This window comes from Aulonocara sp. 'chitande type north' Nkhata Bay, linkage group LG13, assembly GCF_057382095.1.
Source record: "Aulonocara sp. 'chitande type north' Nkhata Bay isolate Kocher_YH1m ecotype deep benthic linkage group LG13, A_spYH_male_GT1.1, whole genome shotgun sequence".
NCBI lineage: Eukaryota > Metazoa > Chordata > Actinopteri > Cichliformes > Cichlidae > Aulonocara > Aulonocara sp. 'chitande type north' Nkhata Bay.
In genome coordinates this window covers 2670829-2690206 of record NC_141356.1, presented here as the reverse complement: position 1 = coordinate 2690206, position 19378 = coordinate 2670829, and the positions used below count along the sequence as shown (strand labels likewise).

Sequence of the window (19378 nt, the reverse complement as noted above, 5' to 3'; positions counted from 1 at the left end):
CAAGGCTTTCTCCATTGCTGCCCCAAGACTCTGGAACAGTCTTCCCCCTTTTATAAAATCCTCTTCATCCTTGGAACTCTTCAAATCGAATCTGAAGACCTACCTATTTTCCAGGGCTTTCACATCTCTCTGACACCTCTTTTATTCTGTTTTAGCTATTCTGGTCTTTTATCTCATTGGATGATGTTTGCATGTGTATACTTATACATGTGTGCTTGTGTGTGAATGTGTACATTTTTGTATTTGTATGTGCATATTTGCATGTACACATATTTTTATTTTACAAAAATATATGGATGTCTCACAATGTTTTCTATAATGTTTTCATATTATCTATTTTAATTCTTTTTATTATATTATCCCTCTGTTCAGCACTTTGGCCGACACGTGATGTCTTTTAAATGTGCTATATAAATAAAGATGACTTGACTTGATCCTATCTAGGGAAATATTTTGCTACCTAACTAAAATAGAACCATAAGTTTTATTTTGAAGCTTGAAACCGGATGTGTAATTCCTTCACAGTCTGGTGAACTTTACGAAGCCATCCAAAAGCCAGTCGTATCTCCTCCCGTCGAGTAACTTCAGTACCCGTACAGTAAGCTTGTGTGCCTCTGCCTCCTCGCCTCAGGTTCTCGTACCTCTGCACCACCACCGGGGGTACCGCCGGAACGCTCGTGAGAGAAGAGCGCCATGGCCCGTGTGGTGGTTGAAGCGATGCCGGAGACAGTCGGAGGAGGAGGAATGATGCTGAACCGGCGGAGGAGCAAAGCCAGGCGAAGAAAGCGAAAGGAGTTGTTCGTCGTCCAGATGTGCTTTGCGGGGGTACTTCTGGGGGTTGTCGTTGGGCTCAAGACTGTGGCACAGAAAGCAGGTGAGGGGCACTTTAAAGCTCTGTTTCCTTCTAGTTTGAGTGCTTGTTTTTTGAGAAAAGACAACGTTCATGCGGAGTTTTTCCACAAGCAGGAACAACAGGCTGCTCGGAGGAAGAGAAACATAGAAACAGAACATTGGTACGTATTGTTTCCTTAAATGTGACAATAACCTTTAAGGACGCTACAGTGAAGCCAGTTTTGGGAACATTTAGAGTAAAAAACCCGCAAACAGGACAGTTAGAGTATATTAACATGAGATCTAATATAGCAAAATATTAAATGTCAAATCTTAAAGTAAGCACTGTAAACGTTTAGGCTGATATAATGCCTCGCGTGTGTGCGCTCAACACCAAAAATACACCGCAGAAAGCGTGAGGATGTCTGCAGACAGATCAGGCTGGATTGGGGCACTGTATCAGCTCACATGTACAGTCACGTAAATAACGAAATAACAACAGCATGCCTTCATGTTCAGCATCTGTAACTAATAATGCCCTGGAAATGGAAGCTGTGACTGTGTTGCCTGAATTGCTTTACAGAAATCCACTTTCCTCCTCCTACAGCCCTGTGGCTGCAGCTGATAGGCCGAGGTGCTGATGTACCCGGCACTCTGAACTCTGATGATACTGATGAATGATCGTTGCTGACGAGCTTGAGGCTGACGTTCTCTAATATAAATTAAACGGTACACTTCACAAGCTTATGGCAGCTGAGTGGGATGCTCATTAGACCGGCCTCTGAGGGATCTGCTGTCATAATCAGTCCTACCTTTTGAAGAGTGTCTGTATTTAGTTCTGCGCTGCCCCAGTGTCTTTTTCCCATAAGGTCTTGTTTATGTCCATGTCACCTGCCTGGCAAGTGCTGGGAGTGAGGCAGACCGGTTGGTGACATCCTGAGGATTTAAACTTAACACATCGCTCCTTGTATCTTCTTGTATAGCTCTTCAAGCGCTCCAGACTTGTTGCTTTTTAATCTTACAATGCATTGCCTTTGAGCAAAGGCTTACCAGTGGTAATTTTTCAGTAAATTGGCAACTGAAAAGTCTGATCTTTTGTGTGTGTGTCTGTGTGTGTGTGTGAGCCGAAGCTTCTATGGGGAGAATGTGAAATCATTACAGAAGCATTAGCAAAATGCCAGATGTCCAAAGTATGTAATTATGGACCGCAAGAATTCATCATCAGTGGGGATATTTTTTAAGTTATAACATTTTTTTAGTCTTGATTGTCAGTCTTAAAGTCTTAATTGATGAAGGAGTGGCTGTGTTCTTAGGTATGGTTATTTTACATCCACTGCTGAAGCCACAGAACAGTAAGCATCAGCATAAACACATATCATGAAAGTAAGTAAAATGTTGTTCTGAAAGGATCAGTCGAGAAACTGAGGAGTTCATTCAAAAGCAGTCAGTAATATAGAATTTTTAAAAAATGGTTACTGATGCTTTTCACGGGCTGTGAACTTCAAAGAGAGCATTTTTCATACTCAGCTCGCTAATTGAATAAAAGAAATCAGCATGCAGTTTACTGATCGGTGACGTTGCGGGATTCTTTCTAGTGTGGGGCTATGGATGCAGTCGTCGGACATTTGGATCAGATGTAGATCTGCACAGTTAACATCGCACAGAGGAAAATGTTCAGCTTGGAGGCATTTCAAGCTCTACAGCAAGTTTATGTGACTTAAATGTGGTGAAAGGGAAAAAACACGTATGACACTTTGACCCTCATTAGGTCAGAGAGACGGTATCTACAATAGAAGGTAGGAGAACGGTTTGGTGTGACATGCTGAGAAGCTTCTGTCATACTCATGGTAACCTCAATTCTTTGAGCTCCACATATTACACTTGGGAAGGGAGAAACAAGCAAAAAGACTATGAATGATAGTAGTTTGCAGAATTTCCGTTGTATTTATTATGGGGCCACTGACATTTAATCTTTCACTCATAAATACCAACAGTTCTGGGCTTTTATATTCTTGGATTTACTTGTTTGTTTAATTTTGTTATACAAAGGTATAAAACCTGATGTTTCCTCACGTATGGAGAACAATTTACAGTCTCTTCCTTACAGTGACGATTGCAGCTTATTAATTTAACACCAGTATTGGATCAACACTCAAGAATGGCTATGAGAAGGAGCCAGAATATGTGGAGAATACCCAGTCGGGCTGCTCCAGCCCAAAGACATGCAGTTTGTGGCGTTAGGTTAACTGGCGATTCTAAATTGGCTCTAGGCGTGCATGTGAGTGTGAATACAGGGTGGGCCATTTATATGGATACGCCAAATAAAATGGGAATGGTTGGTGATATTAAAGTCCTGTTTGTGGCACATTAGTATATGTGAGGGGGCAAACTCCTCAAGATGGGGGGTGACCATGGTGGCCATTTAGAAGTCGGCCATCTTGGATGCAACTTTTGTTTTTTCAATAGGAAGAGGGCCATGTGACACATCAAACTTATTGGTAATGTCACAAGAAAAACAATGGTGTGCTTGGTTTCAACGTAACTTTATTCTTTCATGAGTTATTTACAAGTTTACCGTGTTAGCTCTGGGGCAGACTGACGACCTGTCCAGGGTGTACTCTACCTCTTGCGCTGTGGCAGCTTGGATAGGCTCCAGCGCCCCTCCAGTCCATGATAAGTGGAAGACAATGGATGGATGGATGGATGGAGTCAGCATTGTCACACACCTACAGCCTAGGCAATGCTTCGGAAAAAGATGTATCATTGCTGGATCAACTTTGAGCATGGCTGGTTGAAGTACAGTAAATAGACTGGATCTTATCCACAAGTGGTACTAGAAATGTACTGTGTACACTGGCTTCCTCTGCAGACACTGTTATTTGACTTTCTTTGGTTGAAACATCTGTTTTGCTTTCTCAGTTTCGGCTTCTCTAACAGAACAAACTCACATCTTCTTCGTGACCTTAAGTTCATACGTGCTTTGTCACATGTAGAAATGATGTGTGTCCGTATGCAGATTGCAGATAGCAAGACTGATACATTGAAGTAAAATATCAGAGAGACATATCACATTATTTAGAGTTTAAAGAGCAAATAATTGCATCAATAACTTCTTGTTAACCTCCCACTCACCCAAATATAATACATTTAAAATCATTGAAGCTCCCAGTCCCAACTTTAGACTGATCAATTTTAATCATCACTTTACCTCATCAAAGAGTTTCTAACCATTTCATTTCAGTGGAACAATCATTTACTTGCTATGAACACGTGTTTGTTCATGGAAACGTTTTGGGCCTCATTGATGCATTTGGGCTCATTTTTGCCCAAAAATTCAGACTTCTGTCTTGGTGTTGGAACTAAAAGGATTGGACGAGTGCATCCATATTCATGAGTCAAACAACAGAACAGGATCTCTTGAGAAACCTGCTAGTGCTCAAAAGAATGTTCTTAGTAGGAGAAAATAGTCGAGCCCCACAGATTCTCTTAAATTGATTGAAAACTGGCATTTCAAGCATACTTGGACGGATATGCAGAGTGATTAGGTCAGCCCTGCAACTTCCTAGGACAGCTTCAGAAAAATGATGTGGTCAATGTCTGAGTTTACTTTCAGTCAGACCGATAAGTGTTTAAATGACTTGTAAAAAATAAGCTTTTATCAATGTGCAGGGAGCTTGGCAAGTCTCTCAAATGCAGGGATCCAACTTTGAATTTCAGCTTTTTGAGTCAGAGCTGCCGCAACATTGTTGAGCTGGGTGAACTTCTCCATGGTCCAATTGTCCGATTATCCTGTTGGACAACAGGATACCCTCACTGTGCCCTCATTAAGGTTTCCACCCTCCATAATGCATGCAATGTAGCTGTACACACAACAGAGCTCTCTCGCCAGTGCTGTTGCTCATGGAGAGAGACACACTGGGAGTTTCCATCGTGATGAGAAGGACGGGAGCCTGTGATAGTGGGAGAACCTCGTGTACATGCAGTGATGAATGATTGAGGCAGCTGTAATTAGAGGCCACAGATGGACAGATACGAGCTGAAAAGGCTGAAGTGGTATTAAGTCAAAACATTCACCTGGTTCTTTCATGCACACACACACAAAGATCAAAGTCAAACTTCTCTGTTAAATGCAGAGATGTTGTTATAATAAGGTAATATTGATTTAATGCAGTAATACAAGAATACAAGTTAAAAATGCAAACTGTTGACGATCACGCTGACTCCCGCCAGTCCCCATGACTATGGCTGCATGACTGCGTCCAAAATGAATGTTGCAGTTATTTTAATTCAATTCAGTTTTATTCATATAGCGCCAAATCAAAACAAAAGTTGCCTCAAGGCGCTTTATATTGTACAGTATTAATATTGAGATAAAAGTTATTTGTCATGCTTCTTCATTTATTTGTGTGACAAGTAGTTTTTATTGCACTGCCATATAAACATCACACTGACACTGGTATCCAGGGGGTGGCTGTAGCTCAGGAGGCAGAGCGTGTCCCCTACTAATCGGAAGGTTGGTGGTTCCCTGGCTCCCCCAATCTGCATGCCAAATATCCTTGGGCCAGATACTAAACCCTGATGGGTTCATCTGTGAATTCTAGATAGAATCTGTGTGTGGATGGGTGAATGAGGCATGTTCGCTTTGAGTGCTTGAGTAGAAAAGTGCTATGGAGGAACCAGAACCAGCCCATTTCAGTTGCAACACTGACCTGCGTTACAGGCTGATTCCACGTCAGATGCTTCCCGTTAGCAACCACTGCTTTATTTTTCTTGGCATTCATGCAGTTGTTACACTGGTTTTCTGGCAGTTGAGTAAGTTCTGCAGCACTCTGCATATTATTGGTTGGTTAACGTCATTCGTATTTTCCAAAACCTAAGTTGATTCCCTTCAAGTGACAAGCCCTTTACATTCTGCTGTGCCAGACGTTTAGTTTCAGCGTTGTTTATTTTGTATTTATCTATTAATATAGTGTAGTCAGACTCAGTCAGACGTTTCCACTGTGTGCTAAAATGTGCTTTTGATCGTGTTTATTTAATTGTGGGATGCCAAAAGTGACTGAGATTAAAATTCAATTAATTGTGCTGCACAGTTAATTGAGATCATCATTAAATTTACGTTGTTTTGCACCTCCTCGTCTCTGCAGTGTTGGCAGAGGAGAGTGCTTCGTAAACAGACAGACACATGGTGGGCACATTAGTAGGAAAAATGGCGTGTTGAAATAAATCAAGATTAGAGTAAATCCTTTTACAGGAGTTGGTCTTACGAGGCCCAGTATCAGCTGACGACCTCTAATTCCAACATCTTTGTTTACTTGCTTCAGCATTAATGTGTCGTTACTGAGCCGAACTCTCTGTTTCACTTCCTCTCATGGAGCTATGTGCTCATTGTTCCTACATGGATTCCCACCTGGGAGACCAGGACTTGCTCTTACGTTTGTGATCATACCCCATTGGGTTTATGCACACAAACATGTGGTTAAGGTGCGTGTGTGTGTGTTCCACTGGGACATGGATGTGCACGCACCTCATCTCTGCTCGTTCTCTGCCTGTCCTTTATTTCTTTTAACCTCATCCATCCATCTGTCTGCATCGGACCCCTGAAATCACAAGGTATAGAAGCCATGCTTATCCAGGATAAAAGCACTATGGGATAACATTTACAAGTGCACACATAATGAAGCATTCATTATCTACAGGTTTAAATATATTACTTTATATCACTACCATCTCCTCATAATGTGTGACAAAGCTAAAAGATGTATCAGCCAGACAAGTGCTCATGCTATAGAGAAGCCTCTAATGGCTGCTTGCCGTATCTGGTATCCAGCATTAGTGTCTAGATGATCTCACTACATAACGTAAAGCTCGGGTTGGCGGGTCCCCTTCTTTCTGCACGATAGCTGAGGAACAGAGACGGAGCACTTTGTGCTGACATATAATGTCGGGTCTTTATCTTACAATATAAAGTGCCTTGAAGCAACTGTTGTTGTGAATTGGCGCTATATAAATAAAACTGAATTGAATTGAATTGACAAAGCCTCAGGACTCTGAGCAAAATTAGACAAAAAGGAAAAGAGACAGAAGTGGAGCGAACAGGGACGGAAGGGGGTGCGTGATTTGAACAGCGAGAGCAAGTGAGGACAGCAGTGGCATTGATGGAAGGAGGAGGAGGAGAAAGTGAGATGAAGAAGGTTGGGGGAATGGAGGCGGAAGGAGAGAAAAGATGAGGTGAGGTGACAGGAGAGAGAGGTGGGAGTAGGCTGGGGTTGTCCATGTTGAGGCGGGTGAAGTGAGGATGGGAGTAAATGTGGTCATGAGGCAGAGAGCAAGTGTGAGGATATGAAGGGAGGGGATGGAGCGAGGTCAGGATTGAAGGCAAAGCAGGCTCTCTTATTTTTCATTGTTATGTGACCACTCTTTCTCTTTGCACTCAATACGAGCAGTGTGGGGCTTTTTCTTAAAAAGTAATAATGCATTCAGCTTTTACGCATTTTAGTCAAAGCAGATTTGAGTGCAGCAGCCCAGAGAGCTTTAGCAGCGGGTCAGAGGAAGAATAATTCTGCTTTATTCTTACGTCAAGTTAACTGTTGATATCTGAAAGGACAACGATGTCGTGACAAGTCAGAAATAACAGCATGTGTTTTTACGCATGTGTGAACTGCAGTGCGTTCCATCAAAGTGTAAATATATGGGATCAGAACGATGCCATCTTGAAATGAAACTGAAAAAAATATTGTAACTGAAATAAATGTACTGAAAAATCTTGTATTGAAAGTGAAAATAAAATTGATAGTGAAAAATAATTAATTGAAACTGTAAATTATTTTTTTTTTTTGCTTACAATTTTTTTTTCCAGTTTCAATCCATTTTCACTCTGCTGGCACTGTTGTGGCGTCCAGGGGCGCTTGAGGGGCGGGGATTCCGACCCGCATGTATTTGGATATATTATAGTGCTGACCAATGACTGTAGAAAACATGGACGACGCGGCTGCGGTCACGGACAAACTTGCATGTGTCTGTTTGGGAATGGCAGATGCTGAGAGGTTTACATTACCGACTGTTTCAAAGTGACAGCCTGAGGTGTTCTTCAGTAAATTGGACTACCAGACAGGAGGACCTGAGGCCCTGCCGCAATATTTTCGGTAAGTTAAATGTGTTTGTAAGCTAATCCGTAACTAAGGTCCTTAGCTAGCTACCTAAGATGAGCACTCGACTGTCGGGGAAACTTGTTTTGTAAAGTTCGTTTAGCTAACCCGTGCAGGTGAATGAATTTACCCTGACTAAAGAAATCAAGAGAAACGCACCGGGCTGCTCAGTCACTAACCACGGTTACTGTACTTTTATTATGAGTATTATACTGTAAGAGCAACAGGCTGGACTCTGCTTCAGCTCCTGTGCAGAGCTGATTATTAAATATGTGCAAACAGCAGCATGTTTTCTGTCGCTTGCCACATGTGGAAGGACATTAACACCAACTTTTAAAAAGCTGGCACTTCAGTAACCCCTCATTAGTCAGTAGCTACGGATTAAATAGCAAAGCCCGATATTTATGTACTGAAACCAACTACTTACGCTTGGCAGCTTAAGTTAAAATGTTTAATTTTCTGCAGCAGCAGACTGAACCAGGACTGAAACCTGCTCCATCATCTCATCTTTGCAATGTCCATTTACAAAGTGCCAAACATTATATTGGAAAATGTGTTAGTATATAAGGCCTTTTTGTTTTTGAAATAAACTGTTCATGTGTCAGCTGTCAGCTACTGTAGGACTGAAAAAATGTAAGAGAAGAACTTCAGATCACGAATGTGTGAGGACAGAGTGGATCAGCTCTATTTCAGATTTGAGAGATAAACTTTATATTTCAGTTTGTGATGGTTCTCTTTGTGATTACAGGAGCTGTCCTCAGATTCAGACCTCAGCACCACCCAGTGACAGCAGACAGATCATCGTATATCTTCACTCTTTGTAGTAACTCCAAAATTAACTGATGAAATCAGTACAAAGGTTAAAGTACCACATGTGCTGTCAGTGAAATCTGCAGCTGTTTTATTGATAAATTTAAAGACAAAAAGTCAAAAGGATTAATCACCCCTGTAACTGTGTCACTATACATCAGCATTAACAGTACTTAAGTTTAGTGTTGCAGAAAACTGCTGATCTCAGACCTGTACAACTTCTGTTTTAAACACTGAATGTACTCAGCTACATGAAGAGCACATGATGTTTTCTCTGACACAATTAAATAAAACCTGATGAAAGGCAAAGGTTGTTACTTGTATGTTGAACTAAAAACTTGTGATCTGGAATTCTTTCACTGTTATTTTGTCAATAGTGTGTTATTTATCATACCAGAGTAACCAGAGAGCTCAATATATATTTAACTCACTGCTTTTGCTGCACTGTGGTATTAGGTTGCTGAACACTTTGTGCTAACCTGTTGACAGTGTTGGGAAGGTTACCTTTAAAAATGTTTTCCACTACACATTACAGATGTAACGTATTCTGAATACTTCACAGCTACATTAATGTACTATTGCTGTGTGATTTATTACTATTACTGAAGGCTACTCGCCATACCAAAACCAACTATATTTTAAAATCTTAATATAAATGAGTAACAGTAGGGTGGACATTAGGTAAGGCTGCACTTTTTGCCGCAATCTCGTATTCCGCGTGTATATAAAACATCTCCGCGGCTCTGAACCGTAGTAAAGGGACCTCTGGCTAATGCGTTGGGTTCCGTGTCGGACTTGTAGCCGAAAGCTAGCTTTACTTTGTTGTCTGGGTCAACTTTGCTAGCGAGAGACAGAGGTACTCCACTTTCACTTTCAATACAAGACTTTTCAGTACATTTATTTCAGTTACAATATATTTTTTTCAGTTTCAATATTTTTTTCAGTTTCATTTCAAGGTGGCATTGTTCTGATCCCATACTAATAAAGCTTTGCTATGTTCTTTTGTTAAGTGAGATTTATTGAAAGTTTTTTTTTCAACTTTCTACTAGACAGCACAGTGAAGAGAGGCAGGAAGACAGGGAGCAGGGAGAGAAAGAATCGAACCCGGGTGCTGCATTCAACCTTCGGGAGTATGTCCAAAAAAATGAATAATAAAAACAAACACGTTTAAAGAATTTCCTAATGTTTGGGTCCAGGAGGAGTTGCATCTGTCATCCGTCTGTTTTGTTTTTTGGGTTTTTTTCCCAATATATTTCAATACAGCACAGTAGCTGATAATCTCTGTCAAATCCTGCTGGGTTAACAATGGTCTAGCTCCTTGTCATGTCAGAAATGTTTCGCTTTTTAAGTTTTTTTATGTTTTTTTATCGTTCCCCTTCCTGAGAAGTGGTTTAAAGATGTTCCTTACTCTCAGAGACTGCATAACCAGCTAGCCTTCCTTTCACACGACTTTTCCTCACTGCAGCGATGTACTCAGTAAATTCTCTGTCTTTGATGAAGTTGCTTTTCTGTTTCTCACGGAGTATAATTTGATGTATTGATTTCATTTCTGGAAGCAAACAGAGGACTTCTAAAACTTATTAAACTTATTGACCCACTATTTATCATGCTTTCATCATGCTTTGCCCACTTGCAAACCACTTTGACTGTCGTCCTTCTCTCACCCCAACTGGTCGCAGCAGATGGCTGCCCCTCGATGAGCCTGGTTCTGCCGGAGGTTTCTTCCTGTTAAAAGGGAGTTTTTCCTTCTCACTGTCGCCAAAGTGCTGGCTCATAGGGGGTCATGTGATTGTAGCGTTTTTCAGTGGATGTATTATTGCAGGGTCTACCTTACAATATAAAGCACCTTGAGGCAACTGTTGTTGTGATTTGGTGCTATATAAATAAAATCTTTAGTTTAGCAATGATCTCACTACTACTTAAGGAACAGATATACTTGCAAAGGTGAACAGCGGCTGCAGGTTGAGTGAGTTGAATAAGCCTTTGATGAGTGTAGGCTATAACTAAAGGAAAGCTTGCATTTTGAACAAAGGAACAGTTTGACAGCTGTCCTAGAAATCAAGGAGATTCTGAAGTATTTCTTCTTAATTTTTTACAAACCACAACTTCTGCCCAAACTGTCAAATATTTTTCTGTGTATTATGACTGCTTACTTCATTGTTTTAAAATGAATCATGTTAGTTTGAAAAAAATTAATGAAAAAAAAGTAGAGTTTTGCAATTGGTTACAAAAAGCTGACTAACAAATCATCTAGTTTGAGTATTTTTTTAAACTCTGATGTCAAAAACATTGCACCTTTTGCAAATTTGGAGCAGCACTGATTCTTTTTCTCTTTCAGCATCTCAAAAATTTTGAGTGCACATTAATAATTTATATCTCATCAAACCAAATTACCCTCAGAGTACATTACTGTAAAAATGAAATGTTGCCATAACTGATATTGTTCGACTGTGACCACAAAATGCTAACAGCATACTATTTCAACATGCTAGTTCTTGAGGCAGGTTCCAAAGTTCTTCTCTGCACTTCTATGTTATTTTTTTCATTTTGTGTCTCTGGAGCCAACAGCCAAATTCTGACATTTCCCACAAATGGACTCCTGCTCCTCCCTGGGCAGTGCCTTTAATGATTGAGTGACAGGTTCACTAATTAGCTAGTTAGCCTTGAAAGAATGGTGACAGTGGCGGTAAGTGCACCCAGAGCCATTGAATGGAATAGTTGTGTCATCTCCTTTTACTCCAATGGACCTTTTTTTTTTTTTTAAAGCAATGGCAGATAATCGAGCCTTGCAATAGTTAAAGACCAAAAATTGATGGTCTGTCTCCTGGAAGTTTGCCGGTAAGAACTGCTGGAATTATTTGAATTCTCCGTGTATCACATGACAACCCATGACAATTCAGAACTCCCGCTAACTTACTCTGACTATTTTTTTGTTCCACTGGAAGCTGGCTAAGATGGCTTATTGTCAACACCAGCTGAAATTTTCATCCAATCAAGTTGTCCGCCATTAATAAAGAACAGGAAGAATATTTACCACACATGCAGACGTGTGTGGTAAATACTAGGTACACAAAATTCACAGTTCGGTTCGGTTCGATACTTTGGTGTCACGGTTCGATATTTTTTCGATACAAAAAAATGTTCATGCCTTTTTAATTTGTCATTTATTAAAATTATAAATATATATTTAAACTCAAAAGTACAGTTTTTAAATTTAATGTTGCTGAAACAACAAAGTAATAAAAACAAATAAATCTATCTGATCGAGAAATCACTCATCTTTGGAAAAGAGAGTTTATTACAGAGAAATGGTTCTTTCCAAAATAAAAGCTAGTGGGGGAGGTTCAATTTGCCATGTTGCAAGGAGAGCTTAACTTCTGTCTCGCTAGCTTGCCCTGCGCTCAGTGAATCTGCGGTCGACTACTCCGCCTAGGCTGCACTGTCGAGCGCAGATCCACTGAGCGCTCAACACAGACAGCATCATCAGAAGGAAAGTTGATAAAATAAATTAAAAATTTTGTATTGTTCGATACATATGCCTACCGAACCGAAAGCACTGTATCGAACGGTTCAATATTGATACGAATATCGTTGCACCCCTAGTAAATACCCATGGGTGTGTGAAGTTAACATTTGAGGCCGTTAGTGTGAGACATATTACAACATGTGTGTTGGGCCAGTCACTGTCAATTACAGAGGTGTAAACTTCTGCTTCCCACTTTTATAGAGAAGGTGATATGTATTTCCTATAGACAATCACAATGTAGTTACATAAAAGCCGGTGTTGTGGCAGAATGTGATTTCCGGTATTTGCCAAAAACTGATTGCTTGTATTTAAACTGCTATAAATAACTTGTTGCTCTAAAATATGTGAAACATGTAAAACATGGCAAATGCATCCCTCATGAATGACATCAAGTCATCTTGAGCCACAAACAACAAGAAGGTAGAAGCCACAGTCAGGTTTTGGCAGTGACTTTTATATATCCTTTATTTATCCAGTAAAAAAAAATCTCGCTGACATTAAAAATGTCTTTTTTAAGAGTAATCTGGCCAAGAGGACAGTAGATATTGCAACAAATATAACAATAGTTCTGTAAACATATTTAAAGTAGACAAAAATGACCGGATTGGTTATAATGTAAGTACAATAACACAGAGTTATAAAGATACTTGAAACACTGGTAATTTTATATATTTTATGTATAACCGATTTGTAAACCCTGTTCACTGAAGTCTATTTACCAACATATGTAAAGATATTACATATAAAAAAAACACACGGAAACATTGGAAATCAGTTTTTGGCAGGCAATCACTCTTTAGCACAACACTGGTTCGCTTTCCTGTCCTTTCTCCATTGTATCTGTCAAATAAAGCTGAAAAAGGTAAAAAAGCTAAACAAAATTGTGTTGTTTATTGCTGTATAGCTGAATTTCTGCAAACTTCAGTTATCTGAAGCACCACTTTATTGAAGAAATTTGTCCACAATGATATGAGACGTGTATAAAATCCTACAGAATACGTTTTCTATTCAGCTTAAGGTGCTGAAGGTGGTTTTACGAGCTGCTGAATCATTTAAACACTGCTCCTGCATTTTTATTTCATTTTTGTTAAATAAGTAATGACACACTGTAATATGTCATTGTGTTTTCGAGACCGGCCAAGGACTAAATGGGGTTTTTTAAGTATGTCCTGACAAGTAAAACTTTCGTCTTTTTGCTTTGAACAAAGCAAGCTCTGGGTTAGTTTGGAAACTAAGGTCATAAGGGCAACATGTCCTGGCAGAGTTGGTTGTACTCTCTTCCCAGAACATGGTCTGTCAAGGCATTTCGGTCTAGCAGGCATTTTTACCGCACCTAACACCCAATCAACTGTTTTATGAGCATGCAAATATGAAGGCATCTATCAGAGTATAGTTTTCTCAGGAGTTCTTTGAGAACTAGATACTGCTAAAAGAGAGCGAATAAACTAATAACGCTTTCACAGACAAGCAAAACCAGGATAAAGATGGTAGATGAAGACATACAGACTGTAATGTCTAATGAAAAAGGGACAAAATTAGGTTAGAAAGAAAAATGTTGCTTGACATATTATCAACACACAAGCAGGCTCAAGAATAAAAGCTCTGAAAATTACTATTCTGATCAGACATTTTTACTAATGTTTTTTCAGTGAGATGTGTCGCAGTTTTAATTTTCTGTGAGACATCTGCTTGGAACGCGGTATCACTCCTTCATTTTTCTCCACCTCAAGCCATTGCACCTCCACTGTTATCCGTAAACACACAGAGACCTACGCACCCACACGGGACTGTGTCTAATTCAGCTGCATCTGGGTCAGCCTGTGTGAACAGAGAGCAGCAGCACTTCCCAAATCTGAGCCAGGCACAAACAAGCTCTCTCCCTTTTCCATCCATCCATTTGTTCCTGCTGTGCCATACTCTTTCTCAATCATCCCCTCCATGTAGTGGCCACTGCGCTCTCATCTTGCCTCTTCCTCCCTCCATTTTGGTGGCACTCAGCTATCATTTTGGTATGTCCCCCAGTAGCTCTAACCCTTTTGCCCTTCCTAGCATCCCAGACGTGCAGCACCCTTACTCATGCTCTCTTTCCCTGTATTATTGTCAGTCTTCTGAAGCCTGCTCACAGACTTTACTTAAGCACAGCTCGCCTGTTTGCTGACTTATTTATTTGCTGTTCTGCCTCACCGTCCCATGTCTGCGTCATTTTCTCTCAGTGAAACAAGGTAACCAACCGTGTTTGCTCTGGCACACTTCATGCAGCCCAACCAAACTGATTTTCAATCACAGATTATCTAAATCTAAAACAGCGAAAGTGCTGGTCAAAAGAAAAAATAAAAACTAAGAAGAAGAGTAACTGAAAAGTCACTGAAACACTCGGTAGATCTAAAGGGAATGTATAGATTTATGTGATGATTCTCAGTGGGTTTCTCACTACAAGCAACACCCTTCACACAGTCTTAAACAGTCATTTGATGAACTGAAACTTGTGATTTTTCTAACAGACAGGCTTCTATCTCAAGTAAAAAATTTTGAAGTTGCCTGTATATACTGATAGAAATGTGTGCAGAAAGGCAAACGTTTCAGGTACACAAAGCTTAACCTCTCCGTTTTGCTGTTTCTGTGTTAAACATGGATGAACTGAGCTTCAGGTGCTCTTGTGCACAACCGAGTCCATGCATATCCACATTTGTAGCCTTTTTAGGGTGTTAATGTTTTTCACTTTGCAGGAAAATACACATCACTGTCTGTGCAGTAATCTGTTGTAAAATGAAGTGAGTACTTGATAGGAACGTTGTGTGTGTGTGTGTGTGTGTGTCTCAGATGAATGAAACGGTCAAAAGGCTGTTAGTGTTGATTAGAGACTACAATTTATGGATTTCTCGCTCTCTTTTTCTCATTTGCTTTTTTATTACAGATGCTTGTCTGTCTTCCTTTCTTTTTCTTTCTTCCTCACTCTGTTCTCTGATCTTTGTCTGATGGCCATAAAGCACTTCATTATAGGAGCTGCTTTTTGTGACGCTGAGTCCAGATTTGATAGATGAAGAAGGTACTGTCTGCTTCTTCCCCTATTCACAAGGTCACCACAGCGGGTAGCTCTGTATGTTTGATTTGGCGCGTTTTGGCACAGATGCTCTTCCTGACACAAACCCAATGGGATTTTGGTCTCCTCCCCACAGTAAACCAGGGATATTTTGCTTATTAGGCAAATGTGTAAACCGCTACACAATTCTTGTGTTTTTGGTAAAAATGGCCTGGTAAATGGCCTGTATTTATATAGCGCTTTACTAGTCCCTAAGGACCCCAAAGCGCTTTACACCATGACAAGGCATGATGTCCGTAAGGAGAGTCAAAGCAGCTAATTTAAATAGGTGACCAGGTGTCGCCATAAACACTTCTGTGAGAAAGCTCTTTCCTAGCTACACGTGGACTGTACACAAACAGCTGAACAGGTGTGTTCGCTGCTGTGTTGGAATGGTGGTCGCACAAGTTGGACATCTGATCTGTATTACAGTGCTGCCCTTCAAGTGCAGACCACAATTTAGTGACTATGTCAATTTAGTTTTTGTCCTCATACATTTACATTTCTTGAATATGTACCGAGGATATATAGATTTTTTTTCTTTTTTTGTTGAGTTGTTTCCCAACAATATAAGTTTAGCTTGTTTCTGTAGAAAAAACACAAAAGATTAAGTATAGAGGTATTTTTTGATTTTTATTTTATATATATTTAGCTTCTTTATTTCTTTAGAAATGATGAAAGAATTTAGTTTTCCAGTTTGCGTTCTTCTGTAACACTTGTAGCTTATACCATACAGGATTAGGATTTTAGTCTATTATACCCATGTTATGTGTTTAAAAGTTGTACAGTTGTTCAACTTCTGATAGAAAAGAAATTATACTTAAACCAAAATTGACTTTAAAGTTAAAAGGGAAACTTTAGGCTTTACAGAAGTAGTCATTTGGTTTATATTGTGATCTATATATCAATATCAACCATGAAAAAGATGAACATTAGCACTTTTTTTTCCATGTCACCCTCCCCCAGCTTAGCTGATGATGATAAAAGCCACTGTGGCTCTCTAACTGCCACCTGTTATACTAGCCTGTTAAACATGGTAATTATCAGTGTACCACACTGGTTCACTGTTGGATTATGCAGCCAACTACCCAGGGAAGCCCCGGCTTTTCCCATTGTCCCATAACCCTATAATCGCTATTGTAAACTAGCAAACTATCACTGCAAAATTTAGGTGCACTCTAAATGATGGTTACCGTTACACTAGTTGATTAACCTAAATTTAAATCTCCATTTCATGAATTAGGATAGCAGTAACTAGGAATATCTCTACTCTTTCCTGGAGATTCTTGTGAGAGAACTCAATGATGTCACTGAACAGGGATGATGTGTAATGAAGATGGTAGTTTAAAGTAGGACTTGCTTTAGCAGCAAATTTCTAGAAGCAACCCATACCCATACCCATTCACAGCTCACTGAGCTCAGTAGAGACATCCGTCTGGTGGCATTTTTGTTGACTGCACTAAAATTAGTGACCCTGGTACCCTGGTACATTGAGATACCAGTAATACACCTAATTAGGTTAATCTGCAATGATGTTTTACAACACAGTTGTTTTCTAGTTGTATCCAGTGCTAATATTAATGGATGTGTGGAGTCACAGTTTAAAAATGACTGTCTTGGACAAACATTTACCTTTGAGCTCTGAATCAGTATCATTGTGTGCAGGTGCTTTGGATCCAAGCTTGTCAAATGGGGTCTGCAGGATTTAGAGTGTGATTGGGGGATGAATGAGATGTCAGCACTTTCTGTTTTTAATGTTGTGCTTTAACAATGTTCCTTCAGTGGAGCTGCAGGTGTGAGTCACTCAAAGCTCCTATTCTCCCATTGTATGAGTGTGTGGGTGACAGGTCCACGCTTTTGTCATTGAATACCAGAGATTAACCCAGCAGGATGCCCTCAAACACACACGCTTACACATAACTATTCGCTCACAGCTCTGTGACAGACATGGATTGTCTCTGATTGGTCTCAAAATGGGGACAATTGTTCTGCGATGTTGCTTATCTTTGCATGAATTCCACAATGTGAGTAGAAATCCTTTAGTTTGAATTGTTTGCTCCACAAAGGCAGCCAAATCTGAAGTTCTAAAATATGTGCCCACACTTTCTGTTGTATACCTATCTGACTGTTGGCAGGAAAGGGGCTGTGTTACAGAGCTGGATGCATTCCAGTGATGTGCATCCAGATCGTTATTTGTGAAAATTATTTAGAATGCAGTCAGAGTAGTGCCACACTAAATTCATACAGTCCCGATCAAAAGTTTAAGACCACTTGAAAAATTGTCTTATTCTTTATGCTAAAGCATATAGTTAGGGCTGGACCAGGTGACCCTGAATCCTCCCTTAATTATGCTGCAATAGACGTAGGCTGTCGGAGGATTCCCATGATGCATTGAGTTTTTCCTTTCCAGTCACCTTTCTCACTCACTATGTGTTAATAGATCTCTCTGCATTGAATTGTACTTGTTATTAATCTCTGTCTCTCTTCCACAGCATGTCTTTATCCTGTTTTCCTTCTATCACCCCAACCGGTCGCAGCAGACGGCCCCGCCCCTCCCTGAGCCTGGTTCTGCCGGAGGTTTCTTCCTGTTAAAAGGGAGTTTTTCCTTCCCACTGTCGCCAAAGTGTTTGCTCATAGGGGGTCATATGATTGTTGGGTTTTTCTCTGTGTCTATTATTGTAGATATTTTGCATGGTTGGATCTTAACAAGAGACAAAGCATCTTTTTGAGTATGCAATTTTTTTGACAACAACACTTAAACTGAAGCAGACTGTTTTAAATAAAATCTGTGCAAATGATTCATTGTCATTTTCTGTCAGGTAGTCACACTGTCATGATGTTCTGATAGCAAAGGCAAAAAAAAGGTTTCCGTTTTGAACATGATCGGGTTGCTAAACTGCATAAGCAGAGTCTCACGCAGCACGCAATCACTGCTGAGGTGACACGCAGTAAGACAGTCATTTTGGATTTCTTAAATAATTCTGAGGGTTATGGAACAAAAAAAGTCAAGCAGAAGACCCCAAAAAATTCCACCGCCACTGAGCCGAGGATCCAATTGGTTGTCTGTAAAGACACAAATTAAGGCCGTTACTGGTGCAGACTGCACCATAACCCCATAACCATCAGACGGCATCTGAGACAGAATGGCTTAAAATACAAAAAACGTCTTCAAAGGCCTCATCTCCTTGAATGTCACAGAACTAACCGTTTGGACGTTGCAAGAGAGCTCCAAACATGGGACATTGAAAGGTGGAAGAAAGTTAAATTTTCGGATGAGAAAAAAACTTTGATGGTCCTGATGGTTTCCAAGCAGATCCCACCTGAGATGTTTTTATACGTGCCACAGTGGAGGGGGTGCCATAATGCTGCGTGATCTGCCTCACAGAAACCTGGCTATCGGACAAGGTACCGGACTCCGCAATACAACTACCGGGGTTCTCCGTGCATCGCGCGGACAGGTCACAGGATCTTACTGGGAAAAGCAGAGGCGGTGGTGTGTGTTTCATGATCAACAACAGCTGGTGTGATTATGCGAACGTGCACCCGGTCAAATCCTTCTGCTCACCGGACCTGGAGTACCTGATGATTAAGTGCCGGCCATTCTGGCTACCGAGGGAATTTACAGCAGTGATTATTACGGCTGTTTACATTCCCCCACAAGCTGACACTAACCGAGCACTCAGGGAACTGTACAGCGCGATCAGCAGCGAGGAAACCGCACACCCAGAGGCAGCGTTTATCACAGCCGGAGACTTTAATAAGGGAAACCTGAAGAAAGTCTCACCCAAACTCCACCAACACATCCACAATCAAAGCAGCCAAACGTGAGTACAGGGACAGGGTGGAGCAACAGTTTGACAACCCTCGGAGTATGTGGCAGGGACTAAACACGATCACAGACTTTAGAGGGAAAACCAGCACACCGCAGACCACGGCCTCTCTGTGTGAGGATCTAAACGTATTCTACGCTAGATTCGACACAGCGAA

At 40.5% G+C, this 19378-nt stretch overlaps 1 protein-coding gene across 1 annotated transcript in view; it reads left to right on the top strand.

Annotated features, from left to right (window-relative positions):
• Positions 1–539: 539 nt before the first annotated feature.
• slc24a3 (solute carrier family 24 member 3) overlaps positions 540–19378 on the top strand; it is a 124998-nt gene continuing 106159 nt past the window's right edge. Inside the window, exon 1 of the mRNA XM_086258276.1 lies at positions 540–874. Coding sequence (XP_086114402.1) covers positions 694–874 — 181 coding nt within the window. The 5' untranslated portion in view covers positions 540–693. The remainder of the gene's footprint in view (positions 875–19378) is intronic.